The sequence below is a fragment of the Equus przewalskii genome, chromosome 13 (assembly GCF_037783145.1).
Source record: "Equus przewalskii isolate Varuska chromosome 13, EquPr2, whole genome shotgun sequence".
Classification (NCBI taxonomy): Eukaryota; Metazoa; Chordata; class Mammalia; order Perissodactyla; family Equidae; genus Equus; species Equus przewalskii.
Window position 1 is genome coordinate 37,802,928 of NC_091843.1, and position 19,692 is coordinate 37,822,619.

Below are 19,692 nucleotides of genomic sequence, written 5' to 3' on the forward strand. Positions count from 1 at the left end.
ACTGGCTGCTTTGGTTCCCTGCAAGTGCCCTGCCCTCTGGTCCTCAGGTCCCTCATCTGCAGAATGAAGGATGCTGCACTAGACGATCTCTAAAGTTCTTTCTGGCTTGGCATTCGAGTAGTCTTTCTAGGATCCTAACATACTGCTGTCTGGGGGAAGGTTCTAGTCAACCCAAGAGGAAAGGTGGGAGGAGAGGAGTAAGTTGTATTGCTCATCGACTGCACAGTTGGCAGCACTGGGGGTTATTTAGGCCCTTTCTTCGTTCACCACCTCCTCTTTTGGGCTGACTGCCATACTCCTCACCTGCTGCTTCCAGGAAGGGTTTCACAGGGCTTGAGAAGCAGGTTGTTGTCCGAGACCAGATGTTTGGACTCTCCAAGGTTTGCTGTTCCTTCTCTCTGCTCTGCTCTGTGACCCCGGGTCATGGAAAATGTAGTGGTTGTGATGTGAATGAAGGCTACGAACGTCCCACGTAATAATACAAGCAGCTGACATGTTTTGAATGCTGCTTATATGCCAAGGAGTGAGCTGAAGGTATCACGTTGCTTAATCCTCTCAACAACCCTAAAAGGTAGAGGCAGTTATCCCACTTCCACAAAGAAGAAACTAAGGGTTCAAGAGATTAAGAGACTTGCCCCAGGTCAACATAGCTGATGTGGTAGAAGCAGCATTTGAGTTGAGTATGTCTCACCCTCTAAACCTGTTCTCTGAACCCGTGCCATCCTGCGCCCTGCTTCACCTTTGTAAACCTGAGTGCGTGTACCTACCTGTCTGCCTCCTGTGGCCTCCTGCTGGTTAGCAGGGGCGGCCACGGGGCAAGGGCCTTGGTCTGACTGGCCATTTGCTTTACTGCGTGTGGATGCCTTTTGTTTTATTTTGTTGAAATATCGCATTGAAACGTCTTTGTATTTTTCAAAAAGAAAATAACTGAGAGTTTTTAAATTATAGAAATATGTGCTCATTGTAGATGATTAAAAGGATACTGGAATTTCAAAATAAAGTGAAAAATCACCTGAAATCTCTCCATCCAGGGACAGTCTCTGCTGTCATTTTGGTGAATTTTCTTCCAGACATATCTCTGTGCACTTATTCACAAATAGATAAATATGTATACTTTTAGATAAATCGAATCTTGCTACACAGATTAAAATCTTTTTTCCTCCTCCTCAGCCATATGCTACAGACCATTTCAATGTTACCAACATGGGTGAAATCAGCATTTACATTGTAATAGGTACATGGTATTTAAGTTTATTTATTTAACTGTCCTCTATTGATGGGCTTTGCAATAATTTCCATTTCTTAAGTATTATAAACATTTCTGTATCAAACATCTTTTAAAAGGCGCCATTTTGTTTTAGTTTGCACTTCTTTAATTGTGAGTGAGATTAATGTTGGTTTCATACGATTATTGGCGTTTGTGTTTTTGGAGGGGGAATTCGCTGTTCATGTCCTTTGCCCATTTTTCTGTTGGACTCGACTTTTTTTATCTAGGGTTTTTACGGGCTCTTTTTAGGTTAAAGAGGTTAAGCCTTGGTATGTATTTAAAGTATTATTTTCTTGGTTTGCAGTTTGCCTCTAAACTTGTTTATCACATTTTTTTGAATCCCCCCAAATAATTTTTAAGTAGTTAATCTATTTTTTTCTTTATAGCTTAGGTTTTCATCATACTGAGAAATGTTTTCCTTGCTCTGAGATTAAAAAAAAAACCCAAACTCTCATGTTCTCTTCAAGTACCTTTATGATTTCTGTTTTACATTTGGATCGTTGATGCACTTAGAATTATTTGTTTTGGTGTAAGGAGTGAGGGTAGGAATCAGCTTTATTGGTCTTGCAGATCATGAGCCAGTTGCCCCAAAGTTATTTTAGTAAATAACCTCCCTCCCCCATCGATTTGAATGCCACCCATGGTCATGATCTAAATTCCACAAGCTTTGTGTCTTGAGAATACGGATTCTAAGGTGCACTGTGGTTGTATGTGGAGGCGGTTTTTATGTCGCGGGTTTCAGCTGGCCTTGTTGTGTGTCTTTGTGACTTTTCTCTTTAGAAACTGAGGCTCTCATCCGATGTGATATCAGGCTAATGCAGTCTTTTCCTGGGGAGTGTATTCTGGAGCCAAGGAAATAGTGCGGAGCTGGCCCAGTTTCTGTGTGTGGAGACCATACCCAGTGACCTCTCCTTTTCTAGACTCCACATCTAGCTTTTACCACGTTCACCCACAAAAAGAAAGTTCTAAAAATCAAAGCCAAGTTTGTGTCTGAGCTGGGACTAAGCATGCTGGGAAGCCCCCTGGGTATTGAGTCTGTAGTTAAGAAGAGCCCATCCCGTGTTTCAGGAGGCCAAAGTCGTCCCCCGTCACCTCTACTCCCTAGGGAACATTTATTTTCAGGATGAAAATGTTCATATCCCTGGACATGTAGCCTTCCACAGGCAACTGGAACCAGGACTTCCTTTGAATCTGTTGAAGGAATGGAAAAAAGGCACCTCTGCTCTTTGCCTCATTGTTCCCTTGTCTTTAATCCTTGAATGGCTTAAAGTTGTATGTACTGTCCCACCTGCTTTTCAAGCTCTATTCTTGTCACCATTGTTTGGGCACTTAAATTAAGGAGAGGATCTCCTACTGTGGGTTTGAGGAAGCGGATGTGCTGAGCAAATGATCGCGTTGAGGATTATCAGATTGTACATCATCTCAATAAATCGTCATGAAAATAGGTCAGGACTATCCGTATCCCTGCTTTACTGAGCTTACTCAGAGCTGTTAAGTAACTTGCCCAGTTACACGGCTAGTTAGGTGCAGAGCTGGGGTTTGAACCAAGGTCTGTTCCACTCCAGAGGCTGTGCTTTTTTTCTTACACCACACTGCCTCCCAGGAAACAGCTTTCAGGTTTTGGTGGCAGATAAAAAAAAAATCATTTTCTTTCTTTCTTTTTTTTGATCAGCAAAATCTCTTTTAATTAAAGCACTGTAACATCCCATTCATCTCATTAAGAGATGCATTTCCAATACATTTCCTTCCTTTTTTAATTTATTTTTTTAGAGCAGTTTTAGGTTCACAGCAGAATAAAGGGGAAGGTACAGAGATTTCCCATATACCTTCTGCCCTCACACATGCGTAGCTTTTTCCATTATCAACATCCCAGATTGTTTTCTTTTAAATTCAGATTTACTGAGGTATAGTAATTTATACACAGTAAAATTGCTCTTTTTAGGGATGCATTTGACGAACTTTGACAAATGCATATAGTCCTGTAACCACCATCCCAATCAAAATATAAAATGTTTTAATCACTCCAGAAAGTTCCCTTCTGCTGCTTTGTAGTCAAGCCCCTTTGTCTACCCCCAGCCCCTGGCAACTGTTGATCTGATTTCTGTCCGTACAGTTTTGTCTTTTCTGGAATGTCAAATAAATGGAATCATGCCTTTTGAGCTTGGCTTCTTTCTCCTAGCAGAATGCTTTTGAGATTCATCCACGTTGTTGCGTGTATCAGGAGTTCTTTCCTTTTTATTGCTAAGTAATGTTCCATTGTATGGGTATGCAGTAATTTCTTTATCCATTCACTAGTTGATGGATATTTGCATGTCCAATTTTTGGCTACAGATAAAGCTGCTCTGAACATTCACTTACAGATCTTTGTGTGGACATATGTTTTAATTTCTCTTGTGTAAATACCTATGAGTAGAATTTCTGGGTTGTATGGTAAGTACATATTTAAAAGAAATTGCAAACCTGTTTTTCAAAATGGCAGTACCATCATGCATTCCCACCAGCAATGTACGAGAGTTCCAGTTACTCCAGAGTTTCACCTACTTGTATTATCTATTTAAAAAAATTTTGGTTATTCTAATAGGTATGTGGTGCTATCTCAATGTGGTTTTAATTTTCATTTCTCCAGTGGTTAATGATAGCCAGCCCAGGTGGTCTAGTGGTTAAGATTTGGTGCTCTACCTTTGTGACCTGGGTTCATTTTCTGGTCAGGGAACCACACCTCCCGTCTGTAGATTGCCGTACTGTGGCAGCTGTGTGTTTCTGTGATGCTGAAAGCTTTGCCACTGGTATTTCCAATACTAGCAGGGTCACCCATGGTGGACAGGTTTCAGTGGAGCTTCCAGACTAAGACAGATTAGGAAGAAGGGCCTGACCACCTACTTACAAAAATATTGGCCATGAAAATCTTATGAATAGCAGCAGAGTGTTGTCTGACATAGTGCTGGAAAATGGGAGGATGGTACAAAAAAGAGTGGACAGGGTTCTGCTCTGCTTTACACAAGGTCTCTAGGAGTCAGGATCATCTTGATGGCGCTAACAACAACAATGACTAATGATACTGAACATCATTTCGTGTGCTTATTTGCCATCTTATTGCTTCTTTGATGAAGTGCCTGTTCAAAGCTTTTGGGTGTAGTGAGGATTACGTCCTACTTTATATCCTCTTTTGGTCACTAATTTAGATTGACCCTAGAATGTTTCGTTCAGCCCACAAGTCCAGTATTGAATGAATCCAGTTGTCGTTCCTGTAGGGTTAGATGGGTTGTGAAGCACTTAGATTAAACAAAGCCAATATCATTAATAAACTATGAACTATCATGCATGCATCATACATTAATTCATAAATTTATTAATTTACTTGTTCAACACATGTACAGTAAGTCACCAGTCGCCAGGTACTGGCCTAGTTGCTGGAGCCACAAAGACTCATATGAGCTGGTCCCTTCCCCAAGGTGCTCTAGATTAGGCAGAGGGGAGACAGATGTAAAAGGACAATTACAGTGGATGTGTAAGTGCCACAGTAGAGGTACGGGCACTCTAGGAGCTGGAGAGGGCCGAGGGGTTGGGAAAGCTTTCTGCAGGAGCTGAGGCCCAAGCTCTCTCCAAGGTCAAATGCAAGTTGTCTGAGAGCAAACATCCAGAAACTGGTTTAGATGACTGCAGGTGAGCACTGGCTCCCACCCTCTGGTGGCCGCTTCAGTAATTTGTACTTTGTGCTTTGTTGCTTCCCTGGGTCATTGTGTCCTTATCACCAAAGGCTTTGATGATTATACAAGCAGGATTGTTTAAATACAGCTTCCTTGTGTTTTGGGAAAAGCACTTCATATATATTATCTTATTTTATCTTCATAACAACTCTGGAAGTTCTGATGTTGGAGAAAACAGAGATTCAGTGAGATCGAATGACTTTCCCAGGGTTTCACAGCTCTTAAGTGGCGGCGCAAGGGCTGGGATCCAGGTCTGGCTGTCTCAAGGCCTATGCTTTTGACCCCTTCACAGTACTAACCCCACAATAATGGTAAGAGCAGATCTCAATTGCTGAGCTCTTAGCATGTTCCAAGCACTGGGCTACTGATGTACATTTATCTCACAGGATGTTCACAATTCTAATTGCCCCCATTTTACACATGAAGAAATTGGATCTTGGGTTATGTCACCTACTCATTATGTATTAGTTATCAGTTTCTGCATTAGAAATTATCTTAACCTTGGTGGCTTAACACAACAAACTTTTATTATTTCACAATTTCTGTGGGCAGGAAAATGGAGAGGCTTAGTTGGGTTGCCCTTGCTCAGGGCCTCTCATCAAGTTGTAGTCGAGCTTTGGGCCTGCAGTCATCAAGGCTTGTTTGGGGAGGATGTGATTCTAAGCTCACTGTTGTGGTTGCTTGTTGGTTTCAGTTCCTTACCCTATGGGTCTCTCTGTAAGCTGCTTGAGTGTCCTCATGATATGGCAGCTGGCTTCCCCCAGAGTGAGTGATTCTACAACAAGAGAATGAGAAAGCACACCCAAGACAGAAGCTGCAGTCTTTTTATAACTACTCTCAAAGTGATGTCCCATTACCTCTGTATATTTTCGTTGCTAGGTGCAAGTCAGTAAGTCTAGCCCATGCTCAAGGGGAGGGGAATAAAGTTCCATGTCTTGAATGGAGGAATATCAAAGAATTTGTGAATTATCTTTAAAGCACAACTAGTGAATAGCTGAGCTGAGATTTAAGCCCAGGATGACTAACTCTAGACCCTGTACTCTTAACTGTTAAACATCATACTGCCTCCAAATTTCATAAAAGCAATTTAGCTGTGTGCCATATGGAAAGAAACCTGATTCCTGCCCTCTGGAGACTTTTCAGAAGTCTGGGAATGTAAGATAGAAATATCTGTGGGCAAATGAGTGGAGGAAGAGAAGACCGTTAGGAGATAATTGGGATAGTTGGAGGAGCAGCCACAGGAATTCCAAAGGCAGGCCAGTTGGGGCTTTCATGAATTCAGTCCAGACAGGCTTTCTGACAGAGCTGACTTTGAGAAACAAAGTGGTGGAGAGAGATTTGCACTGTTCTCAACAGTGAACCTGTTTGCCAGTCCAGCCCTCTCCCTGAAAGAAATAGAACTCTGCCTTGAGATAGCTGCAGAGGCTAATAAGGCTGTATTTTCCTGAGCTGTATATGCACAGATCATACTGACATATTCAAGCCGGAACAGCTAATAGCATCATCTGGGCTCCCACACATTCACTACCCAGCACTTTCCTTGAGGCTGGGTTGCCATGGACAACCAGAGGCTGTCTCCTAGCTGCTCCAAACACTCCTACATTACCCTGTTGCACAGACGGCAACAGAGAAATGAGTTTCCAGGAAGATGCAAATAAACCCTTTGGAGATGTACTGAGCCTGGCACTTTTCACTGACTTTTCAGTTCAGTTGACATCTCTATTGAACTCTTTAAAAATGACACCAAAAAACCATTTGGGCTGGAAGTGGGTGGCTTCCTCCTGAGTTGGGATGTCCTGCTTTCAGCAGATGCTGTTGGAAACAAGGCTGTTGGCAACAAGGCTGTTGGCAGGGTGGGTAGGATGACTCCTCACCTGGGCCAGGCTGCTGGTGGGCACTGCTCCTCTTCCATCTTGGCCCTTTAAATGGACCCAGGCCACACCTGGAAAACACCTCAGGGTGCTGAAAAAGCCCCAGTATCACTGCTGGAATTAGTGGTGCTCACCCTCCCATTCACAGATCGTTAAGTGTCCTTTTCTACCATTTATTGAGAATCTGTTCTTTAGCAACTGCTTTAAACAATAGTAATGATACGGGTGTTGATCTAACAATAAAAGCTACCATTTAGTGTGTGTTATTTACCAAGCACTGTGCTTAGTGCTTTATGTCATTTAAGCCTCCCGACACCCAGAGGGGAAACATCCTATTATCCTGATATTACAGGTGAGGAGAGTGAGGCTTAGCAAGGTTCAGCGCCTTGCCCATGGCCACAAAGCTATTTAGAGGCTGGGCTGATATTTGATCCCAGTTGTGTCTGACTCCAAAGACCACTTTCCTACTCCCTCTCTCTCTGCCGGGTCTTGCGCTCACGTAGCTGGTTCTCTGACCTCCACTGTCTCTGCACCTTGGCGGTCGGTCCTTGCCAGGTGCACCTGTTGCTCTGGAACCTGCTGGGACAAGTCTTCCACCTGGACCTCGACATGCTCCTTCGGATGAACTTTTGGTGTTAGCCCTGCGGCCCCACGCACCAGGGTAAGAGAGACTCTCGCTTCCTGCCCTGGCCCGAGGGACCGACTGGCTGGGCCTGCCTTCTGCCCAGCTCACCGGTCATGGAAGAGAGTTTGGACACACACTCTACTCTTGCCTGATGAAAAAAGTGTGCAGAGCCCAGGTTGTTCCTCTGACCTTAGTGGAGGGTCTAACGACCTATGGGTTAGGGCTAGGGTCTTGATCCACAAGTGCACTGGAAAGCTCTGCTCTGTTCACTGACTGCCCCTTTCCCTGGATAGTCTCTGGTACCTAATGGCTTTCAGACGTAGAGTGGTAGTCATATCGTGAGGCGGGACCAACCTGCCCTCACTCCCACAGTCACACTGGTAGAGTCAGAACCTTCCATGTGAAAGAGATAGCGTTATGTATTTGTTTAAAAACCGTCTTGTCATGCTGGGAGTAAAATTTCCTTCCTCAGGAATCAGGTAGTCTTTCCATGGTCTCGCTAATCTCCCTAAAGTAAATGGCCATTTGACTTTCCAAAATGAGAGTGTTTTCCTTGGGAGTTGTCCGGTAGCCATCTGCCCACCCTCCGCCTCCCAAGTCTAGTCTGGCTCACCCGTGTTCTGTCAACTAGAGTTTTCCATTCATCAGAACTTCTAAAGCATTCAACACAGTGGCCGCTGAGACTTGGGGTCAGGACTCTGAAGTGCCCTTCAAGACTCCCAAGCGCACTGCAGTTTGAGTGATTAAATTATGTTTGGTCTAGCATAATTGTTAGCCTGGAACCAGTTCTTTACTTTATTGTGATTCCCATGTGACCACTGGTAGTTCTTACTCAGGGTTACCTTGAAGGATAAATGTTAAAAATAGTGATCATTAAGTAAGCTGATTTGACTCAGTAATTTCTATTAAAGCATCTTTAATAGAAAATTAAATCTTTTTAGTAAAATTAAATCTTACTTTACTAAATATTTAAACCTTTAGTTAATTGGGATTTAAGGGTATTGGGGAAAGAAAGAAATATGCTTATTGGACCCCTTGGGTCTGAGTTTTTCTGGAAATGTAAATTGAGGGCTTGCGGGAGAGAATGGTTCAAGTCTTTTCTTGCCCTGACATCCTGTGGTCTTCTTAAGTAGCTAGAGGTTTATAATTTCAGAGATGTAATCCACGTGGACTTTGGGGAATACTCATTTTTGTCTAATTGGTTGCTAAGATCAGGTATCTATGGAAACAACCATCCATTAGTATTCAAGATAGGACATTTGTTCTTTTTACTCTGCACGATTATGTGACGATGAGCATAGTGTTCCTTGTATGATGGCTCCTTGCAAGACCTGAAATAGAGACTGAATTTCTTATGCCTGTGAGAGAAGCAGAAAGTACGCCTACTCCTCCCTGTGGCTTGAGCTATCTCCACATTTTCAAAAACCCATGGTCCTACCCCACAAAACCTCATGTTTACTCTTCCCAGATCCTTCTACAAGTTTTGAGTATTAAAAGTCATCTCTCACCAGTGGTTTTATAAGCTCAAAGGCAAGTTTATTTTGAATACCTTGTCCTGTATTATTTATGTCTTTATACTCAGATTTTACTTTAACATAAAAATTTTTTAATTTCTATAATATTGTTTCTGTGTTACTATGAAAGTTCTCAGTGATCAGTGCTGGATTTTCCCCAATATGAATGAACCTCCCTTCCCCTGGCAGAAGACAGTTTCTTGGGTTTGGTGAGGTCCCTGAAAGCTTTGCCTTTTTTTATTTACAGAAGAAACTTGATAGCTTGTGCAAAGAATAAATAGTCTTTCTTCTGGTGGTTGAGTCAAAAGATGGGAAAAGCTCTCTCTTTTTATTTTGTTCCTTTCCCTCAAATTCTGTCCCAGAATTGTAATCTGGTGTCCAACGTGTCCTAGCCAAAGAACGTGACATTCTGGCCTATTTTTTCATTTTCGTTTAACTGCGTATTTTCTTTGTCCATTTAACTCTTTGCATGTGCTATTTACTACTCATTCATTCTTTGTTTCGAATAAATATTTGAGTCCTCATTTTTACCTGGCACCATAAGGCCCTAGAGTTATCTTGGTGACCGAGGCAGATACATTTGCTCTGGCAGGGCCACTGTCTAGGAGGGGAGACGAGGTCACCAGATAGTTACATCACAGCATGGGGCAGTTTTAATGGGAGAACACAGGGCGTGTGTGATCTCAGAGAAGGGACTTGTAACTCAGCTTTGGAGGAAGTGATATGTAAACCGACACCTGAAAGATTAGTGAATGTTAAAGTAGAGAGGTCAAAAAGGGGGAAGAATGTTTCAAGGAGAGAGAAGAGCATGTGTTGAGGGTGTTGGGTGCCTGAGATCATTGCAGAAAGAAAACTCAAAATTGGTGTCATTCTCAGTCCCCAAAATCAGATTTCAAAGAAATTCTTTTCAATAGTTTGACTTCATTTCAGCTTTACCAATTCAAAAACAGAAGGACGATGCACGTTCTAGGTGTGTTTATGAACGCAAGGCAAGTCATTTGGCCCTGGAGGAGTAAGTTTGGCATTGTCTTATGTCTGCTGAGGAACTGTGTTCATCAATATCCCCGTTAACTGCTTATGGACGCCTATCTGAGCAAAGAATTGCAGATGATAAGTAATGTAGACTTCAGCTTCTCTCTGAAAAGGCCTGCTCCTGACACAGAGCAATGGACCCTCTGAGCCGAGGCATGAACAAAAGTCAAATGCAGAACGTTTATTTCTGGAAGCAGCAGCAGCTCTAGGCCTGGACTATGTGTCCTGGCTTCCTTTGGGATGTCCAGAAGTCAGAACTGAATTCTGAGCTTTTGAACATTGGCCACCCACATTTGGCCACAGACAGCTGTGGACTAACTGCTGACCAGTGACCACCCACATAGGCAGTGGGTGAGCCTGAATCTGGAATCTTGGGGAATAAACTATTGATTTTGAGCAGTGATTGTCAGCCCTGGTTCTGCCTTCCCATTTAGGCGATAATGTTCACCTGAGGGATGTACTCCTGTGAACTCACACAGATTTTGATGGTCACTCATCTCCCTTAAAATACATTGTGGGGAAGTAAAGAGCACTGTGGTAATTCATAATGGCGAAAAGTGTTAACGGCACATCATGAGGAAATCGCTGTGGCCCATAGGTTAAAACAGTGGTTATCAGAGTCTGAACCTTGGAACAGCAGCATCAGCATCAATGAGGAACTTGTTAGGAATGCAAATTCTAAGTCCCGTTCCAGGCCTACTGAATCAGAAACTCTGGGGTGTTTTGGCAGACCCTCAAGGTGATTCTGATGCAGCTGAAGTTTGAGAACCACTGGGGTAAATAAGACAGGCTACAGGTGATGAGAAAACCCTGCGACTTACATTGATTGGCTGCCTGTGACTTCCACCCCCTTTTCTCCACTTAAGAAAGCATCTTGGAAGGCCAGTGAGTGAAAGCGATGTCATTAGGACAGCCATGAATTTATGCAAGTTTATTAAACTATGTAAACTATTGTTAACTTTGGGACTTTAATTTTTATTTATTAATAACGTGGCAAAAGTCACAACAATGGGGATACCACAATTAAATACTGAAGTTCTATGATTGTAGCCAGAACAGTGGCTTTCTTTTTTTTTTTGCTACACCCTACAGTAAGAAGAAGGTTTAAATTGCTATCCAGGAGACACAACCAGAGCAAATATTTCATGAAATAACACCCTTACTATATTTTCTGTGCTGTTCTCTTAAAAGTGTGCTAGTCACAATCCATTAAATTGATCTCATGACTCACTAGTGAAATGTGACCTGCACTTGGAAAAACATGGCTGTAGTGAGCTGTCTTTGCATGGCCCCCATCTCTAGAGCAGGAGACGGGGAGGGCTGGCCTCACCTCTGTGTCAAGTGGACTTGGCTTTCAGTCTCTGTCCTGCGACTCTTAACTGTGTGACCTTGGGCACTTCACCTATGTTCTCTGAGCTTCACTTTCCTCATCTGTCACTGTGGATAATATCTACTTCACAGAGTTGTTGGGACGAGCTAATGACACCATACTTCATGCAGTGACTGGCACTGGTAGCTACAACCTTACTTGTGCACTACTATCTTACTTAGAACTATTTTTCAGTACATCATCAGTTACATACATTTTTGTGGTAACTACCACAAAGCAATGTTTACCAAATTTTTCCCCATACTGCAACGAGTAAGTGCCCCCTGCAGTCTATGCATTCAGAAGTGTTTTTGAAGTAATTTTATCTTAAAAATGCATCCAAATTCTGCACTCTATTCCAAAATATATTCAAGCTTTGATATATATTTTGGAATACTTAATTTTGTTATAAAATTTAGTCCCCCTGCCCCAAATCCTTAAGGGCACTGAAGTTGTAGAAGATGCCCCCAGTGGCTGCATATACCCCAACCTAGCCCTGAAAATGGGCATTTGGGAAACCTAAACTTTGTGGTTGTGTTTCTGTGGGAAGAGGCTTGTTAGACTTTTCTTGAATATTCATACCTGTTGGTGATTAGGGGCAGCACCTTTGTGTATGTAGTTCTCTAAACTGTCATCTCAGATCACCCACGGACCCTGGGCATTAGCTTATGGAAGTACCACGGATTGGTCACCCATGAATCCGGATGCTGGAGAGACCCAGCTAATGTCTACTTGTCTTTCTGGAGGTCATGATTGTGGTCGGTGGCCAGGCGCCCAAGGCGATCCGCAGTGTGGAGTGCTATGATTTTGAGGAGGAGCGCTGGGACCAGATTGCTGAGCTTCCCTCCAGGAGATGCAGAGCAGGTGAGCAGCACCACCTCTCGTTTCGCAGGCTGCCTTTCCTAGCGTGTCTCTGCTTGGTGCTGAAAGTCACGCACTGCTCTTGTTTCCCCAAACATCTGTGCATTACGGACACCATTCCTTTCCTTTCCCCACCTACCCAATTTCTACCTACACCTTCTGGGGTCAGTTCTTATATACTTAGGGACTTCAGGCTAACCAAGTATTTGCTTGAATCAAACAAATTAGAAAAACAAATATGAAAAGAAATCCAATGAGTCCCATAATGACTTCCAAATATCTGAAGTTGGAGATCACCTTTTGTGGTGAATTATTCACGCGCCTGCCTTGCTCCCCCATTGTCCCTCATCGACATGAGTAATTGGTTACCTAAGATGACCTTGATGCCTTGGTTTCCTGTCCCTCAGGTGTGGTATTCATGGCTGGCCATGTGTACGCTGTGGGTGGGTTTAATGGCTCACTGCGTGTGCGGACCGTGGACGTGTACGATGGTGTGAAGGACCAGTGGACATCCATCGCCAGCATGCAGGAGCGCCGGAGCACGCTGGGCGCCGCCGTGCTCAACGACCTGCTCTATGCCGTGGGGGGCTTTGATGGCAGTACTGGTAGGTCCTGGATGTGGTCCATGCATGCCAGCCTGGGACACATCCTCCACACAACCCTGGTTTGCTCAGTCAGTTCTTGGGCCAACCTTCTGTCCTTCTGTAACTACTGTCCCCAGGACATACCTATCCTTCCTTCTCTCCCAGCTTGGATGCCAGAGCTAGGCTTTCCTACATGTAGAGCATATAGAGTATGTAATTGCCCACGTGCTGTCATTTCTAGGACTCTAGGAAGGACCTTGCACTCAAGAAGAGGTCCTTTTCTCCTTTTCAGTGTTGGGAACCCATTTGCTCAGAAGACGAAACTTAGAAAAAGGGTGTCTTGGGACTGTAGTCTGAGTGCTCCTTTGAATAGATGAGGGAGCTGAGGTTCAGTTACAGGGAGAGACCCGGCTCAGGCCATGCAGCCTTTGTCCATTGCCATTCTATCGCCTCACTGAAGCTCTGCAAGGCTGTGCCTCTGCAGAAGTATTCCCTTGCTTCTGGCTTTTATCTAGCTTCAAAGTTGGAATCAGAAACTACTAGTGGACATGGACTTAGAGGGATGATCTCATCTCCCCTTATATCTCCAGGTGGATGTCTCTGCAGATAGTAACTCTATTAAACTAAGATGATATCCTTTGGCCCCCAGTGATGTGAAAAACAGTATTTTTTACTTCTCTGAATTTTTATTTGTGTCTTTACCAATTGATAACTTTTCCAAGCCTTCTCTTTGCCTCACTCATATAATTCCAGGGTCTCTAGTCCCTCTAAAGCCTACTTCTAGTGAGCAAGACCTGGGAATAAAGAGAACAAAGTGGTAGTGAGCCATTGTTTCTTTTAGGAATTGCTTTTGGCTGTTAGCAGAAAACCTCACTAAACTGTGGCTTAAACAAATGTGAGACTTTGTTTTACTCATGAAACAAGAAGTCCAGAGGATGGCAGTTGCTGACTTGGTCCAGTTGCTCAGGGATATTGGTACCACATTCTTTAAGAGTCTCTTGGCCTTATCCTCATGATCACAAGATGGTTGTCATGGCACCAGTGAACACGTTTGTGTTCTGTGTAGCAAGAAGCAGGAAGGAGTAGTACGTGTGTCAGAAAAGCACAGGCTATTTCAGAAATCCCTACCAGACTTCTGCTTAGGTGCATTGACTTTGTATTGGTCACCCCTAGCTTCAGGGGAGTCTGGGAGGGCAAGTTTTCTCTTTACAGCTTCTGAGATAGAGAAAGACAAGGGAAAATAGGGTTGGAATAGGTGTTCAGTGAGGCAAACTTGAGTGGTTTATTCCATTCTGTAGGTTTAGCGATTTATGTTTGCAGGGCAGTTCAGTTATCCGCTGTGCACTCACAGCCTGCCCTGAGTCAGGTCTCAGTGGTCCCCTCAAGTAGACACAGTGCAGATGTGTTTCAGGGAGGCCCCACAGGCTGCACAATGAGGTGGAGGTGGTGCTGAGGTGGAGGGGGCCAGGGTTCCGGCCCCCAGCTCTGCACTCTCTCTGCATCCTCACTGTTTCTTAGCACAGCAGGGTGAGGCCTGGCGCCATAGGACCTCACGAGTCTCTTGTCTCCCAGGCCTAGCGTCGGTGGAAGCCTACAGCTACAAGACCAACGAGTGGTTCTTCGTGGCCCCAATGAACACGCGACGGAGCAGTGTGGGTGTGGGTGTTGTGGAGGGTAAGGAGCCACTGTGGGTGGTGGCTGGTGCCCTGGCTTGTTCCTTTTGTCACTGCTCTGAGTCAGCTCCCAGTGTCCTGATGTAACAGATGAGGAAAGTTGAGACTCAGAGAGGTGAGCGAGCTATTGGGCCAAGGCTAATAAGTGAGTGAGCTGGGTTGAGGGGAGTAGGAACCTAGAGGGCAAACACCAGCCTGTCACTTTGGCTGCTTGTTGATAGCTCTGTTACGCTTGGGAAGGGGAGAAAAATGGGGTATCCAGAGTCCATATATAACCCAGGAGCATCATGTGGAAGGGTGAGAGTTAATCGTTTAATTGATTTTGTCCTCATCTTCCTGTGTTGAACATTAACAGGGTGCTGAGTGAGGTGGGCACCTCTTCCTGGGTCTGAATAGTCAGCCACTGGAGGGCATGTTGCTGGTAGAGTGCTGCTCTAGTCAGGAAAGGTGTGTGGGGTGAGGCAAGAGGGAGGGGTGAGGCCTGGAGCCTGGCTAGACAGTTTCTAAATGTCTTTTACATTCAATTTCTCATTTTGATCCCACAACCCTTCTGAAGGAGATAGGCGGGATTTAGATTTTCTCCATTCTCCGGAAGGGGAAACTGAGTCCCAGAGGAGTAAGTGATGTGTCTCTCATTAGTAAATAGCACAGCCAGTCCTTGAACCCAGGTCTTCTGACTCTTAACCCAGTGCTCTTTCCACTGTGCTACACTCCTTAGACCATTAGGAAGTGCTAATAGGGAGGAATTGTATAAATATGAGTGAATTCAGCAGATTTAAGCATAGAGTATTATTTGGACTAAAACATTATACTTGTAGGACAACACTGATTCGTTAACCTGTCCTGCAGTGTTAATTTCACTGGAATACCTGTGTAGACGTGTACACAGACATTCTCTCTCTCTCACGTGTGCACACCAGAACACACACACGTGCTTCGGGGAGAGTGTAGCATGCAGTGAGTTAGACATTAATGGAAAGATTCTTTTCTCTCACCGAATCTCCCAATCTGTACTAGTATTGTGTAGTTTAAAATGTCATTTAAAAGTATGTTATTCTCACACACTGTACCAGTCATCTCAGCGAGGGCAAGGATTTTGTCCTCCTACCAAGATCAATTGTTTCTTGCAATCTCATCCTCCTGGTGGAACAGAAATTGATTTGTCTGCCAAATATAAGTGCTTTGTCTAGCCACCTTTCCATTTCCCGCCTTGTTCCTTAGCCAGGAATATCAGACAATAGAGTAGGGGTTAAAAATAGCAGATCCCTGTTAATACACTCAAGGAGAGACCTTGAGTGGGTATTTTTCCGCTGACGCAGGGTTGGAACAGTCGGTGGGGTTAGAGGAGGTGCCTTCACGGTAGTGATTTGAAATACTCCCCTCGACAGAGGCTTCTGTGAGCATGCTCTGTCGGTGGAGGAAGTGCTGTGTGGAGCATGCGCTGTGGACGCAGAGGACAGACTGGGAATTTGTTTGTCTTGTCCACCCTGACGTTGAAGCTGTTTCGGCTGTGGGTCATCCTGGGGCGGGAGAGAGTCCAGTGTACAGCTTTGACGAGGACGTTGAGGGAGAATCTTATGTGGACTCTGCTTCACCGTGGCCTTGTGGATATAGCTCCCCACATTGTCTCCACAGTACTCTCCTCCCTCCCGTCCTCTCCTTACTGTGGCTGTGTAGTCTGAATGACACTGGAAAAAAAAAAGTGAAAATCGGGATCGTTTGCTGCTGGCTGCCTGGAAGAATCCCTGCTTTGGGAAGGGGACAGTGAGGCTTGGAGATTGGGCAGAAGCTCCCAACAGAGTGGAGGTGGTGTGTGACGGAGAATAAGGTTTTCAGTTGACTGGGGTTGCCCTTAGGAGCTTCTCGTCTCCTCCCCGAGTGGTGTAGGCTTTGACAAGGGGTGGGCAGCCAGGTGGACACGTTGTTGCATCCGAGCCAGCACACACCATGAGAGTGACCTGTACCCCGGAGGAGCTGCCGAGTCGGGATTTTCCCCTCTGGCTTGGGTAGGGGGAGAATCAGGGAGCAGGCACCCATTTCTTTTAGAAGGGCCAGTTGACAGGACTGTGGGGCAGAAAACAAAACCAGGCTCAATAATAGAAGAAGAAATATTTTTACCTTTGATGTGACAGTAGTCCTGATGGTAGAGCACAGTTTTGAGCCTGAGAATCTCTTTCTAACTAAAAATAATTGCAGATTTTCACATACTAATTGTACTCTTGGTATTGCTCCATTAAGAAAGCACATATTGACAAAAAAAATCTTTTGATTAAGTGACTCTGTTGAGTAGATTTGCATTTGCATCTGGCAGTGTTTATTTAGTCTGCAGCTAGTGTTTAAGATCCTTGTTATAACTCCATGGTTCCCCAGAGGTCTGAGGCCCACAGGGGAGGTAGGACTCCCCCTGCCACACATGCACGCGCACACACACACACATACACACATATGCACATACACACACACACTGTCACATACACAGTGAAGAAACCCTCCTACTGTATTCTAAGACTACATATTAAACCCAAAATGTTTGAATCTCTTCTCTGGGAGAGCTCAAATACCAATTTCCTGCCCCTTTGCCCAACCTCACCCCTAACTCCAAGCAGAAATGATGCTCTTAGATAACAGCTTATGATATTCCTATTTTAAAAATAGGTGATGCTGCTTCAGGGTCCTTGTGCATAGCTCAGAGGTCACAAAGGATTCTGCAGATAAATTCTGGTCACCCCAGCCAAGAGTGCACACAGGGCACTCCCACCACACACTCCACCTGCCAGAGTTGTGGCTGGAGGATGAACCATGGCTAAGACAGGGTTTGGGTACACGTTGAAGAATATTTTTCCATATTTGTTCTATCTGCTATTGTGAGCCTTTAGCCAGAAAATTGGCCTGCCTGCCTGTATCTGGGGCCCTGTAGCTTTCCATCTCTTTGGTGCCTTGTTCTGGAGAAGACCTAACACCGTTCACCAGCAAGAACACATTGAGCCCCAGTGATGCTAGGCCGTAGCTTCGCACTGGGTATTTGGAGCGCTTATTTAGAAAGAGGTTCAGTACTGCTTCAAGGAGCTTGGGGCTTAAGAGGAAGTAGAAGGCAGAGATGTGAAGGATGCTTATCCTGGTTGGGGAGTAAGTCAGTAGTCCCTCTGGAGGGATGGGGCCCTGAACTCTGGTGGAGGTGAGGGTGCCCCGCTGGGTTAAAGATGGAGTTTCAGCTGTTCTCTGGCTCCATGCCAGCGTCCTCAGCACCGCTCTCTCAGCCTCTTTGTCTGTTCCAGGGAAGCTGTATGCTGTCGGGGGTTATGATGGGGCTTCCCGCCAGTGCCTGAGCACTGTGGAGCAGTACAACCCAGCGACCAATGAGTGGACGTATGTGGCAGACATGAGCACCCGCCGCAGTGGCGCAGGTACGGGGGGAGCCTCAGGGTGCAGGCTACGTGGGATTTGCTCACAGGTAGATGTGGAGACCAACAGCTTAACATTATTCTACCTCCGTCTTCTCTCCTTTTAATGCATATAATCCCACTAGCATCTTTGCAGCTTGACACAGACCCTTGTAACTTAACCTTTCCCTGGGGATCACTTTGCTAGAAAATGGATGAGATAATATTCTCTTCATCATCATCCCTTCTGTTTCTGTGGAGGTGTCTGCAGCTCTTGAAAGTAAAGCCTTGCTATGTGCCGAGCCCTGTCCTAATAAGCACTGTCTATGCCTCAATTTATTAATCCTCGCCACAGCCCTAAAGGGTAGACACAATATTAATTTCACTCAACAGGTTTAGGAGGTAAGTCGACCAGGAGTTGAGTGATTTGCCCAGGGTCCTATCATTAGTAAATGGCACAGTCAGGATTCATTAGTAAATGGCACAGGCAGGCTTCATTAGTAAATGGCACAGTCAGGATTCCTGCTAAGGTCTGTCTCACTTCAAAGTTAGCTTTTTGACCCACAAATTATTAGAATCTCATTCTCAGAAGTAGTAAGACAAGCATGCTCTCCCAGTCTTCAGTGGAAAAAGCTTTAGCTTTTTTAGCTTGCCTGTCTTGGGGCTGGAAAGCCAAGCTATTAGTGTTCACATTTGGAGATAAACTTATGTCTTCCCCTGCACCCCAACTTTCCCCACTTCAATCCCCTCCCCTACATGGGAAGAGAATGACCTCCCAAATGTGGGTCACTTCCGCTTCCTGTGGGAAGACTAGGAGCTGTGTGGTCCTTTGGGATTTTCCAGGAAGTGGAGCAACAGCCTCTTCTTCCCTGCTTTGTCTTCCCCCATCATCTTACAGGCCCAAGGGAAGGGGTCTGGAAAGACAGATGGGGGCAGTGGGCAGGTGGGGAGTGGTGACCGATGACCACCCTGGGCCTGGCGGGAAGGCTTTGTGACTCCTGGGAAGGGAAGCCACAATTGGGAGTTTTTCCCCCACAGTGCTTTTCCTTTCTCTTTTTTTATATTTTTGAAGATTGAGTTGTGATCTCATTTTACAGTACCAAACACATGACCACTTCCTCAGCATTCCTTAAAAATTATGCTATTTTAATACTTTTCAAGAACCTGTGTGCTCCCACTGGTTAGAAAAGAAAAAACTATATTATTCCATCTAAGAGACATTTATGTTTGGCACGCTGTTTTTAGGGAGCTTGTCTCTGCTGATCCTGACCAGTTGGCCCTTCTGAACATGGAGCAGGTGCCTGGAAGTCAGGAGGTCTGAGCTTTGGTGCTGGGTCTGCTTAAACTTGCCGTGTGATGTTGGACAAGTCTCTTCCCCCTTTCTGGCCTCTGATTCCTCAGGCATGAAATGAGTGGGTTGCAGTAGATGTTCCTGAGGGACCAATTCAATTCACACATCCCATGGTTCTTCTCCCTTCATGGAGCTCTTTTGGTAGTTTTGGTTTATAGTGTCTTGATAGAGTCTTCTTTGTCCTCCCTAGAAACCCTCTATGTGACTTGAGGTGTGAGAGCAAGTTCAGAGCTCAAGGATGTGGGGCCAGCTGCGCAGGAGTGCAGCAGCACTGAGATGTGTGGCTGCTTCCAGGAGCGTCTCAAGCAGAGGGTGTGGAGGGGCAGCCCCACGTGGAGCTATGTGCGCAGAGCTGCCTCAGGAAGTGCAGGCTCCTCTTGGATGGGGCTGAGGCTATGCTGCTCTGTGTCTGCCAGGCTGCCCAGGGGTTGTTGCTGAGTGGAGACACTTGGCCCTGC

The 19,692-nt window shown here is 45.0% G+C and overlaps 1 protein-coding gene across 8 annotated transcripts in view; it reads left to right on the forward strand.

The window, feature by feature from the left end:
* KLHL3 (kelch like family member 3) overlaps positions 1-19,692 on the forward strand; it is a 133,986-nt gene that overhangs the window by 98,918 nt on the left and 15,376 nt on the right. For 7 of the 8 annotated variants that reach the window (XM_070570935.1, XM_070570937.1, XM_008513816.2 and 4 more), the window contains 4 exons: positions 12,132-12,249; positions 12,654-12,851; positions 14,403-14,504; positions 17,779-17,907. In XM_070570935.1, coding sequence (XP_070427036.1) covers positions 12,132-12,249; positions 12,654-12,851; positions 14,403-14,504; positions 17,779-17,907 — 547 coding nt within the window. The remainder of the gene's footprint in view (positions 1-12,131; positions 12,250-12,653; positions 12,852-14,402; positions 14,505-17,778; positions 17,908-19,692) is intronic. The other variant, XM_070570934.1, reaches the window with a different exon arrangement.